Source organism: Taudactylus pleione, unplaced genomic scaffold, assembly GCF_031769625.1.
Source record: "Taudactylus pleione unplaced genomic scaffold, aTauple2 ptg000327l, whole genome shotgun sequence".
NCBI lineage: Eukaryota > Metazoa > Chordata > Amphibia > Anura > Myobatrachidae > Taudactylus > Taudactylus pleione.
This window is the reverse complement of record NW_028284728.1, coordinates 3946966-3966886: the sequence shown is the minus strand read 5'-3', so window position 1 is coordinate 3966886 and position 19921 is coordinate 3946966. Positions and strand designations below refer to the sequence as shown.

General features: G+C 49.4%; 1 protein-coding gene across 2 annotated transcripts in view; it reads left to right on the top strand.

Annotated features, from left to right (window-relative positions):
- TTC3 (tetratricopeptide repeat domain 3) overlaps nucleotides 1-19921 on the top strand; it is a 165029-nt gene that overhangs the window by 92028 nt on the left and 53080 nt on the right. For both annotated transcript variants that reach the window (XM_088443152.1, XM_088443151.1), the window contains exon 21: nucleotides 4483-4609. In XM_088443152.1, the coding sequence (XP_088299278.1) occupies nucleotides 4483-4609 (127 nt within the window). The remainder of the gene's footprint in view (nucleotides 1-4482; nucleotides 4610-19921) is intronic.

Sequence of the window (19921 nt, the reverse complement as noted above, 5' to 3'; positions counted from 1 at the left end):
GTCACTAAAGGGTAGAAGGCTCTGCGCCTGCGCACTCCTAGAGAGCCTGCATGCACTGGAGGAAGTAACACCGCTGGGCAGAGGAGCAGCCCGCATGGTCGGCTGTCTGTAAGGGCACGGAGCGGAGTTGTTCTTGCAGCCTGGTCTGCCATTCCAGAGACCAGGAGTCGTATGGTGGGCAGAAGAGCCCTAGCTAGGTGGTGAGAACCATGGATTAATTTACTTTATCTCTGCTGGGATCAGAATATGGTGAGCTTTTACTGTTTGAGTCTGCTATAATGTTTACAGAGGCTGCTGTTGGGCGCTCCCTTTCTATTGCAAAGTTGAGACCAATCTCTGTTTCCAATGCTGGTCCTTGCTCAGATTTAGAAGGAAATGCATGGTTTCATATGCTAACTGAAAATGTTTATTTTGCATGCTAGAAGCCCCCTACTGTTTTATCTGGAACCTAAACCTATTTGACATAATATAAATGTTTGCTTGTACAAAATTCTGGTCTTGTTTAAAGTTCAACCCTAAAGGTTTAACTACCTGCACATACTTAAAACTGCAACCTGTGGTGTTTGGTGTCACGTTTGGCTTTCTTGACCACTTAGTATTTTCTATCGTGCTATGATCTGTTATGCTTAAAACCAGTTTAGAAGCTTATTAAAAGTCCACATTGGATTTTTCTTTCATGTAAAGTTGCTGTTCTCAACAATATTGGTTTATGCAAAAAGGCTATTGCAACGAAATGTATGTAATGTTAAATTCTGATGGTTTCTTCTAATGGAGATGCTTGCTTTGCTTATAAATTACCATAGCAAAAGACATGGTGCAAATCTTACTGGCTCTTGCAGTGCTGGACTGTGCTTAAAGCTAAAACCATAAACTGTTTGTGCTAATCTCTAATATTTTTTTATGCTGGACTGTGCTTAAAGCTAAAGCCGCCTAACTTCTCTAAAGTTGGACTAACTTTGCTCATAACTAAAGGCGCACATCCACTTGCCGATTTTCTATGAGCGATTGAACAATAACGATATCTATTTGTCTCCACAAGTATTTACCACAATTATGGCACCCATAGTCACCTTGTTGAGAACAAATGGCATCACAGTTGTTCAGAGTCACTTCTCCGTAACACCTGAGTGTGGTAATTTCTGCTCTGGAAAATAACGGATGGATAATACATTTCCTAAAGTCCAGTCTGGTTCCAGCCTAGTGGATGATTCTTTTCAGGCTTTTTATTTGACATCAAGTATCAAAAGGTGTTTCTTCTGGAGTCTAAAATTCTGGTTCTATAGACTTGATTGAGGTTTTTGTTGCGTTTGAGGCAAGTGTCCATTCTCCACTACATGCAGTTGCGGGAGAAAATAGAGGCTGTGCCTGTTGCTCAATTTAATTTCAGGTCTTTGCAGCTTCAGATAGTGGTTCTTCGGTCAAGGGCCTGTCCTCGTGTAGGCAGGCAGATGATTCAATTATCTGCGGAGTTAAGCCTGTTAATGGTGTGGCGGCTTCATTCTCCGAACCCACTGAAGTTTGTCCTTTCTCGGCATGGGAATAGACGATCGTCAGTCTGTCTGGTTGGGGAGCAGTTACTTTGCTTGTACACTGTAGGGCCCTTTGGTCCATGGAGGAATCCTCTCTCACATCAGTGTTCTGTTGCAGGTGGCCTTAAATGCCCAGGCTCAGTGTCCAGAAGGCCAGGCCAGACTAGGTTCAGTTTCACAATGCTACGGCTGTGACTTGAATCAGTTGCCAGGGTGGAAACCGAATTTAGATTGCCATAAGGACCACTGAAATCTTGTGGATAGAGAAGTTTGCCTCAACCATTTCCATGGTCTTTATCCCCTGAGTGGACAACCGGAAACCGACTTTCAAATTTTGGCACAATGTTCATCCAGGGTAGTGGGATTAAATCTGGAGATAGTCATCTTTATATTGGGCGCTGCTGCAGACCGAATGTTAGTCTCGTGGCTTCTTGGCTGAATAGGAAGTTCTCTCAGTACAGAGCAAGTACCAAGGATCTCAGGCTGTCTTGATGGACGCAATGACGGCAGGGGGCCGTTTCACCGGGGGTACTTCTTTTCTGCCAATATCCATGCTCTGAGTGCTTTAAATGATCAAGTAGAAACAGGTCATGCAATTGTCGTCAGGGCATATTGGCCCACAAGGGCATGGTTTGCAGATCTTCCGTCCATGTTAGGACCACGTAGGTGTCTTTCTCAAAGATATCCTCTAAACCAAGGTTTTGTTTTTTTTTTTTTAGCGGAATTTTAGTCCCTTGACTTTAACTGCATGGAACTTGAAGGAGTCTCTCTTAGTTTAATCACCCAGATCATGCGTATGGTCTGAAAACCAGCTACTGCACAAATCTACCATCAGATGTGGTTGACATTCATTGTTGTGTGAGCACAGAGAGGTTCCTGCTTCCCTTTTCAGACTTCTGTGCCTTTTTGCTTTTTGCAAGTCGGCTTGGATCAGGGGCTTGGCCTGTCAACCATCAAGGGTCAAATATCAACTCTATTATTTTATTTCAAGTGAAACTGGCTTAGATCCCAGATGTACAGATTATTATACAGGGGGTTGTACAAATACAACTGCCTAATGCAGGGCTTAACACAATTTTCTAAAACCTAAAATCCAGGCTGAAAGTGTAGGAGCCAGACCCCCCCCCTTCCCCCGGGGCAGGCAACCAACCCCCATGACCACACCACTAACGGGGTACCCCAGGTAAACCACCCTCCCACAGCCACATTATTGAGCAGCTAACCCGCCTCTCCAGGCAACCAACCCCCAGAAAGACCACCCCTCCGCAGCCAAAAAACCCTGGGCAAGCAAAGCCACCGCCGGCAGTGGCCGAACTAGAGAATGGTGGGCCCAGATGCATACATATAGTGCCCCCAGTAGTAGTCCCCCCCCTATACAGTGACCCCAATAGTAGTCCCCACTATGCATTGCCCCTAGTAGTGGCCCCCCCCATACAGCATCCCCAGTAGCGGCCACCCTCACCTATGCAGTGCCCCCACAGTAGCGGCCACCCAAACTATGCAGTGTCCCCAGTAGCAGCCACCCCCCTTATGCAGTGCCCCTTAAGAAAAAAAAAAAGAAAACTCAGCTTAGCTGATCCACGCTCCTGCCGACGACTGCCGCTGTCCGCTCCTCCTGGCCCGCTCTGCACTATGGGAGAAACGTCATGACGTCTCTCCCAACCTGCTGCGGGGTGAACCGGAAGGCTGAGTTCATGAGTGAGCTCCAGCCAGCCCACTCCATGAACGACACAGCAGCCAATAAGAGTCTGACAGACTCTCATCGGCTGCTATAACAAACATACAGCCGCCGCTGGCGGCTGTGTGTTTGTTACTCTGTAGTGTGGACCGCACTACAGGGCCCGGGTGTTGCTGAAAATCTGGTCGCCAGGCTACCAAATCTGGTCGCCATGGTGATCTGGCCCCCTGGGTTTTGTCGAGCCCTGGCCTAATGTCCCACCTGTGGCTCTATGGGACTTAAATTTGGTCTTTGACGGCCCTCAAGTAGGCCCCATTTGATCTGCTGGATATGGAAGAGCTGCAATTTCTTACCTGGAGGGTTTCATTCTTGATGATTTTCCACACAGACAGGGAGGTCCGGCAAACTTGTCTGTCCTCTCAGCCTAATGTACAGTTTCCATTTGAAATAGTAAAATGTCCTGACAGCTCTTCAGCAGGACATTCCAATGGGTTCCACCGGGCTTTTACATATCCTGGATGTAGTATGAGCCTCAGAAACCTACTTTGTCTGAAATTTGACCATCTGTAGGAACTGATGGACGCCTTGGTTTTATGTCGGGGATAGGCAACGTGTGGCTCTCCAGCTGCTGTGAAACTACACATTCCTGCATGCCCTGCCACAGTTTTGATGTTGGAACATGCTAAAAATGTGACAGAGCAAAAATATAGTTCCACAGCAGTTGGAATGCTGAACGTTGCCTACCACGGGTTTATATGATGCTCATAAGCGGGATTGGCCAACGTCCGACATTCAGAATGTCAACAGCTCGGCTTGGTGTTTGAGTTTGGCTGCAGCTAGGGATTGTGGGGGAGATGTATGAAGGGGCGATAGGGGTGAAAACTGTAACTGCGCACGTTACGTGCTGCAGTTATCGTGTCCCTGCATGTAGTAACGCAGAGGGAGTGCAGAATGACTGTGGCCCGAAGTGCCCCCGGTCATTATCAGTGCTGATATCTTGTATATAGCAGCACCAACATGCTAGACAATGTATGAATGGTCAGTGGCACTGACCGTCCTGACAGCTGTCATTGCCCTATCACCACAGCAGGGATAGCACTTTATACGTTTTACCTACTTTATTTACTTAATTTCATATTTAGTCATAAAGTTGTTAGTTTTTAGTACTTTTTCTATAGTTTCCCTTCACATCCCCCCACACACTGGACATGTGCGTGTGTTATGGAGCAGTGACTAAATATCTATTACAGTGTGATATCCCTTTTCTTTGTTCAGGTTTTCTGATGCTTTAAATCAGTATGTTAAGACAAAGACCATGGTGCACTACAATATGGTTCCCGGAGTCCTAACCTGGCCAACCACATCCATTGTCCTTGAAGAGACCAGGCCAGAAATATTTAAGGTAAGTGATGTCTAAGTGTAATATAGGAAGTAACGTATTTTATATAGGTAGTGGTATGTGTAACAAAAGCACCCAGGTGGTTTATACTATAGCCTGCGTGATGCGGGAGCGGGCGAGTTTCCAGCAAGTCTGTCCGTTGTCTTTTTTTTTTTTTAAAGCGGCAATCATTTAAACGGCAGCCCTTAACCTGGTGTTGACTTTTATAAATGATTGCTGCTTTAAAAATGCTGCCAAACCTAGAACAGTTCTTTGCAGTATGGGAAAGCTTTATAGCGACACTTTCAGTGGCTGTTAAAAGCCCCAATTCATAGCTCTTTTTCAAATACCACATGGCATATGCTTTGAATGGCGGACAATGACCCTCCAATAGCTATGTAATTTTATATTGCAATAATTCTGTTTTCGTTTGAGTTGGGGGAAGAGGGGTTGAGGCGAGCGCATCTCTCTTGATGTGTTGGTCTTTGTTCATGTACTCACTACATAAAGATGTATCAAGTTATATGAAGATATTTTGTTTAATTCAAAATTATCGGTGCAGAGGATGTATCTATTGTTAACTATTTGGTCTACCTATATGTTTGCTATGTTTATATGTGTCATACATTGCTTAAATAAAAAAATATTTTTGGGAAAAAAAAAAAATGCGGCCAAACTTGCCGGTATCTTGCCGGCTATAACATAAACCCAACAGTCTCCATTAAGTGGTATTTCTTCTTCAGGGTCCATTGGGATCCACGGGGATACCATGGGGGTGTAGGTAGTGGTTAAGGACCAAGCACCAGACATTCAAGCTTTTTAGCTCCCAGAATGCTCCAGTCCTTCCCCCTATACCCCACCCCTAAGCCTGAGGCAATCCAGTTTTTGCTGGTGTTTGGCAGGAGTCGGTCACCTTTTTAGACAGTGGGCTGCCTTATGCCGCCCCAAAGCTTTCTTATTTATGATTTATTCTTGCACTGAGCGCGCAGCATCAGACTGTCCTTAGAGCGTCTGTGCTGTTGCGCCATCACCCCTCCGCGGCCGCAACTCCAGCCACAGCTCGGTACTTTCGGGCAGGGGCTCCCGGGGAACTTGCTAGCCGTCCCCATGGGAGGACCCCAGACTTCAACGCGGACTTCAGGGAACAGGTAAGGCGGGTTACTGCTCGCGGTAACCTGCAGTTTAGCAGTCTTACCTCCGGTCTCAGGGGACAGACCAGAGGTGCTGAGTGTGAACGCCCAGAACTGGCTGGGGGATTCACTACACCACCAGGGACACCATCTGGACTGGGAATCCAGCGCCCCGGGGGTTAAAAATCGGAATGGGTTGGTCAGCCATTCTCTTTCAGCTGCCCCTACCCCAGCTCTAGGCGCCATTCCACCGCAGTCTCGCCGCTCAGAGCTGCTCTCCTCCTCAGATCCCACCCCCACAGAACTCCGGCGGCCATTTTCTCTAATGCACAGCCACAGCTCTCTTTGGGGGAAACGCTGGGTACGGTCCCCTTACATACCTCTCCCTGGAGTCAGGTTATGCAGCGCTATAGCCTACCAGCCACTGGCCTTACTGTACGATACCTCCTGGTTGATTCAGCCCTGGAGCTAAGAGCCAATTCCAAAACCTGGAGCTGGAGGGGAGATGAAGTAGAAATGGGAGCTGGAGCTTAGTTCCCGCAGCTGCTCTGCTCTATGCCAGCTTCATGTTTTGAAATAAACCATAAAAGTAGGGGAATGTTTCTATCCAGCTATCGTTGATTAGGAAGTTGCCTAAAATCTACTCCATTTACTTTAAATAGCCACTAAACCTAAAAATAATCAAGTGAATATATGTATAGCCTATTTCAAGAACTCTCCAAGGCTGACATTGGGTTTATGGAGTGGCATAAAGCTGGCAAACTTGTATCACCACCATGTAGGAAATCTTGAAAAAGACTGAAGCTGGGTACACACCTGGCAGATATATCTGCAGATAATGGTTGTTCATACACACTGAGCAACCATCATCTTCCATCTGGCCGCGGGTCCCGCTGGTCGGGGGGGCATGTCACGCCTCCCTCCCTGCGGCCTCTGCTGCAAGTGTACAGGTGGGCAGCAGACCGCCCGTACACAGCATGATGGACAGGGGATGTAGTTATGTGACCGGCGGCCTTGCTGACTGCTGAATGCCGGCAAAGTATCCGTGATAGGCGTCAAAATACCGAGGGGGAGGTTAGGGTTAGGCACTAGAGGGGGAGGTTAGGGTTAGGCACTAGAGGGGGAGGTTAGGGTTAGGCACTAGAGGGGGAGGTTAGGGTTAGGCACTAGAGGGGGAGGTTAGGGTTAGGCAGCCCCGGGGGGGAGGTTAGGGTTAGGCACTAGGGGGGGAGGTTGGGGTTAGGCACCACTAAAGGAGGGTTGGGGATGGGGGGGGGGGGGGGCAGGGGAGGTTAGGGTACTTGCCTGCCTCTGTCGGGATCTTCATCCTGTCGGGTAGCCGCTGTCTGGAATGGAACCTGCTAAAAAGCTGCCGGCATTTCAATCCCATTCCATGGACAGATATATCTGCCATCGGCTGTACAGTACAGTATATGTCTGGCAGATATATTGGCAATGTGTACCAGCGATATGTTGTTCAGTGTGTACCCAGCAATAACACTCCTGGGTCTTTTTAGATAAATATTTGCAAGTCCCACTTCCCATTTGCAAATAGATATTGATGGGCAATAAGGCGAACTCTGGACCCTCTGTAGAGCTTTGTTGCAGTAGAAAAAAAAAAAAAAAAAAAAAAATCACAAAACATTGCATAGCTGAACACTGTCCATATATGAGACCTGTCAAACAAATGAACACACCAACCAATTTTATAGAAAAAAAAAAACCCAAAACATTTTATTGTGAATGCAAAGAACATTATAAATACAAGTCACTGTGTGTCAGCGCACAGCCTGGAGCTGATGGTGGTGCTTGCTGCGTTGGCACATAGCCTGGAGCTGACGGTAGAGCTTGTTGTGTCGGCACATAGCCCATAGCTGATAGTGGAGCTGGCTGTGTCAGCGCAAGCCTGGAGTGCCTGGTGGAGCCTGCTGTGTCAGTGCACAGCATGGAGCTGATGGTGGAGATTGCTGTGTTGGTGCACAGCCTGGAGCGGATGGTGGAGATTGCTGTGTTGGTGCACAGCCTGGAGCGGATGGTGGAGATTGCTGTGTTGGTGCACAGCCTGGAGCGGATGGTGGAGATTGCTGTGTCAGTGCACAGCATGGAGCTGATGGTGGAGATTGCTGTGTTGGTGCACAGCCTGGAGCGGATGGTGGAGATTGCTGTGTTGGTGCACAGCCTGGAGCGGATGGTGGAGATTGCTGTGTTGGTGCACAGCCTGGAGCGGATGGTGGAGATTGCTGTGTTGGTGCACAGCCTGGAGCGGATGGTGGAGATTGCTGTGTTGGTGCACAGCCTGGAGCGGATGGTGGAGATTGCTGTGTTGGTGCACAGCCTGGAGAGGATGGTGGAGATTGCTGTGTTGGTGCACAGCCTGGAGCGGATGGTGGAGATTGCTGTGTATAGCCTGGAGCGATGTTACTTGTCCAGTACTATTCTAGGCTGTCTATGTGCTCTCCTGTCCACCCTCAGCCTTTAGATGGACAAACACCTGGATGAAATAATGGTGGTCAGTATGGAAGCGCAGCATCTTTGTGCTCATGAAGTCAATAATATAGAGGCAACGTCTCCAAAAGTCTTCCTTTTGAGCTTTCGACTAGGAATGGCTTCATTGGATAAGAGGTCTCACTACCCAAGTATGCATAGGGTATATACAGACATGTGGCTAGAAATGCCAGTAGGTCTTGCTCCCTGTCCATTCCGATGGAATGACCTCTCGGCAGAGCATGTAGAGGAACACTACGTTGGTCGGGTTGATGAAGCCTTCTTCCTGACAGTATCCAGTGAGAGACGCGTCTATACTTGTCATCCATAGATTATATCTGTAGGTGACAGATTGTACAGCTGGAGACACCTTCTACAGAGGAACTCGGCAAAGCAGCTCAGGAGCTCGCTGGTGGATGCCTGTATCATGGTGCATTTTGGATTCAAGCACACTTGCTGGTCTTCAACGACATTGGGCGCAGACTTCTTAGCAAAAGAGTTGTCTGAGGCCTGTGTGAAAGTTGTTAAATCAACACAGGATAACGAATCCTTCATGCTCTTTCTGATGAGGTGGGTGACATTGGTGTCACCATTTCTGCGTTGTCTCCTCTTAGCCATAAATCACCTAAAGCGCCAGACTGTCTTTTGACAGGTCTTCCAGCCTTGCTGTTCTCTACAGCAGCGTGATGGGTCCCATTTGGTGAATGTTCCTCAGGCTGACCCGCCTTGCGGAAGCACCGGAATGGGAGACAATTCCACATTCCTATTTAAATTCCTATACTGTATCCACGGTAAGCAGAAATATCTGCAGGAAACAAATTCGGATTCGGTCTGTGATCTGTGGTGACTCTGACTGCAGCAGGCAATCAGATAGTCACAATCCGTTTCCACACTTAGTCACTGCCTAGTCTACAAACGGGCAGCTTCTTTCACTGAGTCTAGGAGGTTGTTGTCAGTGGTGCTCTGCTTACTGTGGGCATTGTGACATGGAATGATTGTGATGCGTTATTTATACTATTGAGCTACTAATAACATCTAGGTAATTCATAAAGTGATTTAGTGAGTACACTGAATGTGCTGGTCGGGCAGCAGCAGAAAACTAAAGTAAACCAATCTAGCACGGATTTATCTATGTCCAGTGTGTAAATATTAAGTGTAAATTCATTTTCTCCTTCATCCACTAGGGGACACTGGAGTTCAAGACAGTGGGGTATAGACGGTGGTAGAGTAGAGCCTGGCACTTTAAATAATTTAGAAGTGTGACTGGCTCCTCCCCCTCTATGCCCCATCAGCCCCAGTTTTTAGAATGTGCCCGAGAGAGCCGGTCGCACATCAGGCTGTCTCCAGCCTTTCTCATATAATTTAAATTTTTTAATTTTTTTATTTAACAAGCTGAGGACAGGCAGGCTGCTTACTGTGGCAGTCTGCCTGCTACGTGGGAGCCGCCGGGAGGGCACCACACGGCTACTGCAGTCTGTGTCCGGTGACCCTGAGGGGGGACTTTAAACAGAGTCATCGGACTCCATGAGGACCCGCCACAACTGAAACCGGTTCGTGTCCGAGTTCCCTCATTTGCCCCCCTGCCCAGCAACCCGGCCGCAGCAGTCCATAAGTATATCCCACTACTCCTGACTAGCTGGAGTGGTGGGCCAAAACGCTGGGCTCAGGGACAGCGCACACTGCATGGCTGTCACACACGGCTCCTTCCCCCTGCCAGTGAACGTGGTAGTGTCGGAGCTGCTGACGAGACCTGCCGCTGCACTCGACAGTCAGCGTCCGGGTCTCTGGCTTATTCCTAGCCATCCCCCTCCTATTAACGAGGGGATGGAGCGCGGGCCCCTGCAAGTGCGTGTTAAGCGGCAGTTCCGTGACTGTCACTGAGACGCCTGTTCCTCCCTTCTCTATATGGGAGTAGAAACGCTGGGCGGTGTGAGTAAGATCACACAAATGACAGACGCCTCACCGCTGCTCACTAAATAGAGCACAGGCGAGGTCGTGCCATCTGCCATTGGTAGTGTAATGGCGGGCTTCAGCAGGCCAGACGCGTCCCTCTACATGAGGCAGTGCAGCGCTGACAAGCAGCGCGATCCTTGGTGTAGGAGTACCCGCGTAAAGAGGCTTCCCTTATTGAGAACAAGGGCCCAGCCTTATAAATGTGTCTGCTGATGACTCCCGTACCCCACTCAGAAGGGCCGGGAGGAAGGTTGTCTTCCCTACATACGCCCAGCCCACTTTTTCCTAGTAAGTGGGCAGAGGCGAGCCTTACAGTGCACGCGCGCGCACACACTGATAGCCGGTATTTTTGGGAAGGGCGCGTCATGCATAATAGCCGCGCCATCTGTAGTCGGGCTCGTGCTCTAGCCCTCATCTGAGAGCAGCGCGGTCTGCCGGTCCGTTAGCGCTGCTGCGCAGACATACTCTGCATTAGTTCCCCCGTGAAGGGACCTCAGAGGTACCTGGGAGGGCATCCTGCCGCGTCTAAAGCAGGCAGCAGCAGCCCCCCCAGTATTAAAATGGCGGCCGCACTCGGGGCAAAGCCACGCCCCCTTCGCGGCCCTAATTGCGGGCACGCAACAGCCCAACCAGCGGGGCAGCCACCACTGCCTGCCGCTGGTTAAAGATGCAGTGCAGTGCAGACCAGCGCCTGAATGAGCGCGGCTGCCTCCTTACTCCTGCAACAGGGTTAATTAGCGTGGGTATCCTATGCGACTCCCTCCCCCTCCCACGCTGGGAGTGCTGCTAGCACAAAAGTAGAAGTAGGAGTATAGTGCTAGCTACAAATAAGTATCAGCGCAGGGCTCGGATCTCTCCACGGCTTTTGCTGTGTGGAGTTTGTTCTCCAGGTGCAGGCAGCACTGTCTTTGCTTAGGCTGATCTTAAAAATTAGCAACGCTCCTCATCTAAATCTCAGGAGGAGATGCCGCATCCCGCAGCTCCTGGCTGGGCTGAGCAGGCTTCCCTGTTAGCTATAACATAGGGCTAATAGCCTTACGTTATACCAGCACAATGCGGCTCCCCGATGCAGCGCTGTATGACCATCACACTCCTGTCACAGCAGGACAGCATCACCGCTTTATACTATTAAGGGGGCTGTGCTAACTGGAGTGTAGCAGTTTGCACACGCACAGCGCGGTATTCATGAACAAACAGCGCCCCCTGATTCCCTTTTAAGGACTGTAGTTACTGCCTGCACACAAGCAGTATAGCTCAGTGCACTACCTGCAGCAGGGAGTGCTTTAGCGTGGGTCTCTTACGCCTACCACACTGGGAGTGCTTCAGCGCAAAAGGTAGGGGAGGCCCTGTCCTTGTATAACAGGAGTTTAGTGCTAGCTACAGTGGATAGCTGGTTGCTAGCTGTATGGGCACTAGCCCAATTCCCTTTTGCACATAACACCACGTTAGGCGGTTCTGAAAGAGGCCAGTTCAGTCGATGCATCACAGCTAGAAGCGAGGGGTTGACGAGACAGTCCCGCCAATGCAGCGCCACTTGGCTGGCTTCCCTTCGTTCTATAACAAAGAGCGCCTAGCTTAATCTAATGGCTTGGTATCTCAGCCTGTGAAGTATCATAGCCTCATGGTGTACTAGCTCTACTGTTCTGGTGCTGCTGCCAGAACTTATGGTTATAGCATACCCTTCACCCAGGGTTAGCACATTTTGGCGTCCCATCCCCAGGCTTATGCCTCACATGGGCTCGCCTTAAAGAGGGGCAGTATCTTCCCATGCATATATGTGGCAGCACATATACTACATTATAGGCTGGTCTTAAAACGTTTCACCAGCTTTCTGTACTTACCTTAGAAGGTATGCATATGTGCATCTATTTTTCTCCTTCATCCACTAGGGGACACTGGAGCTTCATGACAGTGGGTATAGACGGTGGGTTGAGTTGAGCCTGGCACTTTAAAAATCTACAAGTGTGACTGGCTCCTCCCCCTCTATGCCCCATCAACCCCAGTTTTTTAGAATGTGCCCGAGTAGAGCCGGTGCACAGGGGCTGTCTCCAGCCCTTATATTAATTTTATATAGAAAGAATCAAAGTCACAAGAGGACAGGCAGACTGTTAGCTGTGACAGTCTGCCTGCATCGTGGGAGCCGCCAGAGAGGGGACCACACGGCTACTGCAGCCTGTGTCCGGTCACCCTATGGAGGGGAGGCTGCTTTAGGCAGTTAGGAGTCATCAGACTCAGCGGGGCCCGCCACAGCTACCACTGGCTTGTGTCCGGGTCCCCGCTCTCCCCTCACTGCCCAGCGCTCTGGCCGCAGCAGCCCGGTGAGTAGCACACCTCTCCTGACTAGCAGGAGAGGTGAAAATAACTGCTGGGTCTGAAAACAGCGCGCGGCTGTCAGCCCCCGCTGTCAGTTGCCACACTGGTGTTGTGATAGAACACCGGCGCTGGCTGTTAGGTAGGCGCGCTCACAGCGGTCCTGCCTCTGCGTGCCGGTGCTTGTGTAAAAGGCACCGGCACGGTTATCACTGGCGGCGGTCGTGCCGCTGGCCCCCGCTGTCAGTGCGGGGACAGAACGTCCCACTGTATAAGTGTATGCCGCGCGCATACAAAGCGGCGGCCATTAGGAGGAGGAGCTTATGGGTCCCTCCTCCTCTTCCTCCTTCACTGCCTGGGCTAGTTTGGCGCGCTCTGAACGGGAGTGGCGCCTCAGACTGCAGGCACTGAGCGGAGGGGGAGAGGAGCAGATCAAAGACTGAGAGCATCTACAGGGGGTCTGTAAATACAGAGGGTGGTTTTAACTACTTTCTGGTCCTATTGATTGCTCCTCCCTTATATGCCTGTCTGCCCCTGTTACTGAGTTGCATTTTCTTGAAATTCTGCTCCTCTTATACTGCTCTGCATGCAATTTGAGTAGCATTATTATTGAAATTCTGCTCCTCCCTTATTGCTCTGTCTGCTCCCATACTTGAGTAGCATTATTATTGTAATTCTGCTTCTCCCTATACTTCTTCTGCATTCCTGAATTGTATGTGGTGCTTGTCTGTGAGTACATGATGACATCCAGGACAGAAAAAACTGCATCACAAAAGCTGTTTGCCTGCACTAAGTGCAGGAAGAAGTTTACCCATGCTCGCTCCGAAGGGTCTTCCCTGTGCGAGACATGTGAAGCAGACAGTGCTAACACGCAGTCTGTCACTCCCTCCTTCATAAATAGTTTGGCCGGGGTCATGGCGGACCTTTCTTCTGAATTAGCCGCTTCCCGTAGGGAACGGGAGTCTGCCAGAGATCTACCTGGCACATCTCACCCTTCTTTTCTAGCAGAACCAGCGTGGGCTCAGAATTTAGTCCGCTCGGTGAATAGCCTTGCTCAAGCGATGGGTTCTGCGTCTAAAGCTCCTGAAGCTACGGTAAGTCGCTCATCTAAAAAGAGGGCTCTTCCGGCGGTTCTCCAGTCGGATGAGGATTCGGCAGCGGATCACTCGTCTCAGGAGGAAGGGGAGATGCTGGACGAATCAGACGTAGAGACTTACTCACAAGAACCTGAGGCATTGCAAGGTATTGACGCACTCATTCTAGCGGTAAGGGAAGTTCTTAAGATTTCTGGCCAGGAAGCTCCAGAATCGTTAGAAGACTCCTTATTTGCCAGGTCGAAGAAGATGGCCGTCACATTCCCTGTTTCTCTCCAGTTGGATGAACAGATGACGACAGCCTGGCAGAATCCGGACCGTAAATTCCAGATTCCTAAGCGTTTCTTCTCTCTTTACCCATTTCCTGCGGAAAATAGGAAGAGGTGGGAGACCCCGCCACCTGTGGATTCTTCGGTTTCTCGGTTGTCAAAGAAGACCACGTTACCTGTTCCAGGAGCTACTACATTGAAGGAAACCTCAGAGCGGAGATTAGAAACCACTTTGAAATCCATTTATACGGCCGCAGGTGCACTTCTCCGGCCGGCCTTGGTAGGATCTTGGGTCAACAAGGCTGTGGAAAAGTGGGCGGAACAATTGACTGAGGGTCTTAGATCCAGCACTCCGCGGGCAGATCTGATTACCTTGGCAGAACATATTCAGGAGTCTGCTGTATACTTAGGAGACGCCTCCAGAGATATCGGCCAGGTAGGCGCTAGGATTTCTGCTTCGGCGGTCTCTGCTCGCCGGGCACTTTGGCTTCGTGCCTGGCAAGCGGATGCGGAGTCAAAAAGAGCAGTGGAAGCTCTTCCTTTCACAGGCGATATTTTATTTGGTCCAGAGCTGGACAAATGGATTTCGCTGGCCACTGGAGGTAAGAGTACTTTTCTACCTTCATCAGCACCTCCTCCGCGTCGCTCGTTTAGGGGACCTTCCTTTCGAGCATCGGCAAGATTTCAGGGACGATCGCGAGGTTCATCTTCAGCGGGGCGAGGAGGCCGTACTAGAGGACGTCAAGCAAATATTGGCCGCCGTCCAGATCCCAAGCCAGCAGACAAGCCTGTGGCATGACGGGCTCCCATCCCATCTCGGAAATCCGAAGGTGGGGGCACGCCTCCAGCGTTTCTCGGAGGTTTGGAGACTGACTTCTCCAGACACTTGGGTTCGAAATCTGGTATCTCGGGTACAACATCGAGTTCGCTTTCACTCCTCCTCGGCGTTATTTTACAACAGGTTTGCCCGTCGATCCCTTGAAGCAACTAATTTTGCGTCAAGCGATCGAGAAACTTTTGCTGGCCGAGGTCCTTGTGGCGGTTCCCACTGCACAAAGGCAACAAGGGTTTTACTCAAATCTTTTTGTGGTTCCGAAACCAGATGGGTCAGTCAGACCCATTCTGAATCTGAAATCATTGAACCAGTATCTTTCATTTCACAGGTTCAAGATGGAATCTCTCCATTCTGTCATTGCGGGACTAGAGGCAGAAGAGTTTCTGGTGTCGATAGATATCAAGGACGCCTATCTGCATGTCCCAATTTGGGTTCCTCACCAGGCTTTCCTCAGATTTGCCATCAGGGAAGCTCATTTCCAGTTTCAGGCCCTGCCATTCGGTCTCTCGTCAGCTCCCAGGGTATTCACCAAAGTGATGGCCGTCATGGTGTCTCACTTGCGCTCTCGGGGGGTGACGATAGTTCCGGACCTAGACGATTTACTCATCAAGGCTCCGACGGCAGAAGTCCTTTTACACCAAGTGTCCCTTACACATCAGATTCTCATTCAACATGGATGGATTGTGAACTTCCAGAAGTCTCAGTTGATGCCGTCCCAGAGACTTCAGTTCCTAGGAATGATTCTAGACACTGTTCTGCTTCGTATATTCTTGCCAAGGGACAAGGCCATAGCCATACAGGAGCTGGTTCGTCTAGTGCTCAGACCCAGGAAAGTATCTGTGCATCTTTGCATCCGTCTCCTGGGGAAAATGGTGGCTTCCTTCGAGGCCATCCAATTCGGCAGATTTCACTCCAGAATATTTCAACTGGATCTTCTGTCTCAGTGGTCCGGGTCCCACCTACAGATGCATCGGCTGGTGCGTCTGTCTCCCCGGACCCGCATATCCTTGCTCTGGTGGCTTCGGACGGAGCATCTGTTAGCGGGTCGCCGCTTCGGAATTTGGAATTGGACCTTGGTCACCACGGACGCCAGCCTCCGCGGATGGGGAGCGGTGGTTCTGGACAATCACTTCCAGGGGCTTTGGTCGCAGCAGGAGTCCCTCTTACCAATCAATGTTCTCGAACTGCGGGCAGTCTACAGAGCTTTGATACAGGCTGCTCCTCTGTTACGAGGACTTCCGGTTCGGATACAATCAGACAACGCCACGGCAGTGGCATACATAAATCGCCAAGGGGGAACCCGCAGTCGGATGGCAATGAGAGAAGCCAGTCGCATCCTTCTGTGGGCAGAAAGACACGTAGAGGTCATTTCCGCAGTGTTTATTCCGGGGGTCGACAACTGGGAAGTGGACTACCTCAGTTGTCAGGATCTTCATCCCGGGGAGTGGTCCCTTCATCCCGAGGTCTTTCATCAACTGGTTTGCAGATGGGGGAAGCCACAGATAGACCTGATGGCATCTCGGATAAATCATCAACTACCCCTTTACTGCTCCAGGACCATGGATCCGGCAGCGGTGGGAGCGGATGCTTTACTGATCCCTTGGCCGTACAGCCTTGTGTACCTGTTCCCACCGTTTCCGCTCCTCCCTCGGATTCTCAAGCGGATCAAACGAGAGTCGTCCACCGTCATCCTAGTGGCTCCGGATTGGCCTCGTCGGGTTTGGTACTCCGATCTTTTATTCCTTCTGGCAGACGAACCTTGGCCTCTTCCGCTACGATCGGACCTTCTACAACAGGGTCCATGTGTGTACCCGGATTTACGGCGGCTTCGTTTAACGGCGTGGCTATTGAGACCGCCATCCTAAGAAGCCATGGAGTTCCTAGGTCGGTCATTCCTACCATGCTTAGGGCTAGAAAACCGGTAACATCAGTGCATTATCATCGCATTTGGAGGGCTTATATCTCCTGGTGTGAAGGTCGTGGATCCTCCACTTCCTCTTTTCATTTACCACGTCTTCTTCTTTTTCTTCAAAAAGGCCTCGATGCGGGGTTACGCTTGGGATCGCTTAAAGTGCAGATTTCTGCTCTTTCTATTTTTTTCCAGCGTCGCCTAGCTCTGATTCCGGAGGTTCAGACCTTTTTTCAAGGGGTTCTTAGAATTCAGCCCCCCTTTGTGCCACCCACGGCTCCTTGGGACCTGAATCTTGTTTTATCTTTTCTTCAGTCATCCACCTTTGAGCCTTTGCAGGAGGTGGAATTGAAGTATTTGACTTGGAAGATGATCCTTTTATTGGCCCTGGCTTCGGCCAGACGTGTGTCGGAACTTGGAGCCTTGTCCTGCCGTTCCCCTTACTTGATTTTTCACGAAGATCGGGCGGAACTTCGTACCCGGCCTTCCTTTTTGCCCAAGGTGGTCTCGGGTTTTCATCTGAATCAGCCGATTGTAGTGCCAGCGTTGTCGGACTCTTCTGGGGATTCTCACTCCTTGGATGTGGTTCGGGCACTTCGCATTTATGTGTCCCGTACTGAGGGGCTACGTAAATCAGAGGCTCTATTCGTCCTTTATGATGCTAATCGGCGTGGCTGGCCTGCGTCTAAACAAACTTTGGCCAGGTGGATTCGTCTGACTATTCGTCAGGCATATGTTGCTTCTGCTCGACCACCGCCGGTATCCATTTCTGCGCATTCTACGCGCTCTGTGGGTACTTCTTGGGCGGCACGTAGAGGTGTCTCGGCTTCACAGCTTTGTAGGGCAGCGACGTGGTCTTCGGTTCATACTTTTGTACGTTTCTACAGATTTGACACTTTTGCGGCTTCTGCTTCAAATTTTGGTCGTAGTGTCTTGCAGGGCGTTCAGCACTCTCCCCCCCCAGGAGGGTAGCTTTGGGATGTCCCCACTGTCATGAAGCTCCAGTGTCCCCTAGTGGATGAAGGAGAAAACAGGATTTTGGTACTTACCGTTAAATCCATTTCTCCGATTCCACAGGGGACACTGGACGCCCACCCAGTGCTTCTTGCCTGTTCTCAGTTGCTTGTTCTGCTTCAGTTCTGTTGCAGTTTTGTCTGTTTTATTGTGTGACTGTTTATCACTGCAGCCTGCTGTGTTCTTGCAGTGTGTCAGTATGTTGGATGTTTCTTTTCCTGTTCTCCTTCTCTGTTCTTCAGTCTGTTCTCCGTCTCCTCTCGGGCTCAGTTCTTTAAAACTGGGGTTGATGGGGCATAGAGGGGGAGGAGCCAGTCACACTTGTAGATTTTTAAAGTGCCAGGCTCAACTCAACCCACCGTCTATACCCACTGTCATGAAGCTCCAGTGTCCCCTGTGGAATCGGAGAAATGGATTTAACGGTAAGTACCAAAATCCTGTTATATCTCATGTGTTCCCTTCGGCAGCACATACAGGAAGAGGTTAGTAACGTGCGGCTAGTGTAGCTGTTGGCATTACTGCCTCACAGCACTGAGGTAGTCTTTTTGATTCCCACTTTGAAAAATGGGTTAATCTGGCGCTAAAATGGCTCACCTGCTAAGGCGAGTACACCTGTAACAGAAGGGTCCCAGGATCGAAACCAGTCTGGGACAGCACGCAGCTAACACATCCTGCCCTTGCGCAGTAGCTGAGTGACGGCCACACGCGGTACATGAGCAGTCCCCCTGCGTGGGGGTAAGCCACGGGTATGGTGTGTATATATGTGTGTATATATATATATATGTGTGTGTGTATATATATATATATATTGTATTTTATACTAGCCCTGCAGTAGAACATATACATGCTGGAGTGAATTTTGTCCTTGGAGTTCCTTTCATGGCTTTAATTTTTGCTCATGTTCTAATTTTACAATATTATCGTCACCTACTAAATTTGTATGTAGGTATGCGTATGCATATATGGATATCGCTTCTTATCCTTACCATAAGAGCAGGGGTAGGATCTGTTCTTATCAGTTTTATGTCTGATACCTAGCATATTGATAGAAGGCTGCGATTGGAGGCTGGACTCCTGATGCGGTAGTTGGTACAATAACTCCACTTAACACAATCTCTCCCGGGGGATTGGGTTGTGTGTGTATATACATGTATATGTGTAGGAGGCCTATACTTCCACAAGCATTAGGTTACCTATAATACCACGCATGGGAAGCCGCCTGGGATTACCAGAAGCTGTAGGCTATATCCATACATATTATATGGTGGCTCTATAATCTAAAGTCATGTGCTGCAGCTTACATAGTGATAGTCACAATTCCCTAAGGCATTGCTTCTAGCATGGACCCTAGACATGTCACATGTATATAAGGATATATACTTATATAGCTCGGTTCATGTCAGTCTATATCTATGGCGCCCCGTTTCGGGGGACCTATTATCATTACAGTGATGCACTTGGTAGCAAACTTGTAAGACGCCCGTTCTTTGTATGTATATTTCCTAATAATTGGGAAGCAAAAACCTGTTTTCTGTTTAACCCTACTGGGGTTATCACTACTGCTATCTCCCTTCTTTGCTTGGGATAACTAAAGAGTTCTATGTCGAAGTACAGGTACCCTTCTCAGTATCGATTCCGGTACTCCATATTATTGTCGCATATCTCAATAGAATGAGTCTAAAGGGCCCTTAGGTACAATTCATATCTTGAAGGCCTAGGGCCACCTACCGATTTAGGCAGGGACAGACCTGGGTTATATTAGATTGGTGGGCATAATACACATTGTAAATATTTATGTAAGGATACTTAAACTAGCAGACCGTTTTTGGGGTATAAGTATAATCTACAGATACACGTCTCTAATGGAACAGGCTCAGGTATAGAGTCCTGTTTTACGACCTTCTTGTCTCCACTAACATTTTGCTAGTTTCCACAGTATTTTCTACTGCACATCTCCAGACTGAAGTACGTGCTGTAGGGCATTGGTCTTAGCCCACTGAAGCTACTCTCTATTCCTAATGTGGCGGGTTGCTTTGCGATAGAACAGGTCAGTGACATTCTACATTTCGGGCCAGAGGGCTTCTGGTCGCTCACAGGTGAGAGCTTACCCACTAATGCCTCGGTAGAGGCTCCTATTTCATGTAAACTGACATACATAGAGTTCTTCTCCCTTACTGCCTCCTAGCAGCCATCCGCTCTTTTAATCAGTTGGCTCTACACTTTAGAATTTTCCTGGAGTGTGGGTGCATAGTTACAACATTGAGAACCAATTCTACTAGAATCTGTTGGCGTTATGGACCAAAGCACATCTCTGGGCTACTGCACATCTTTACATAGA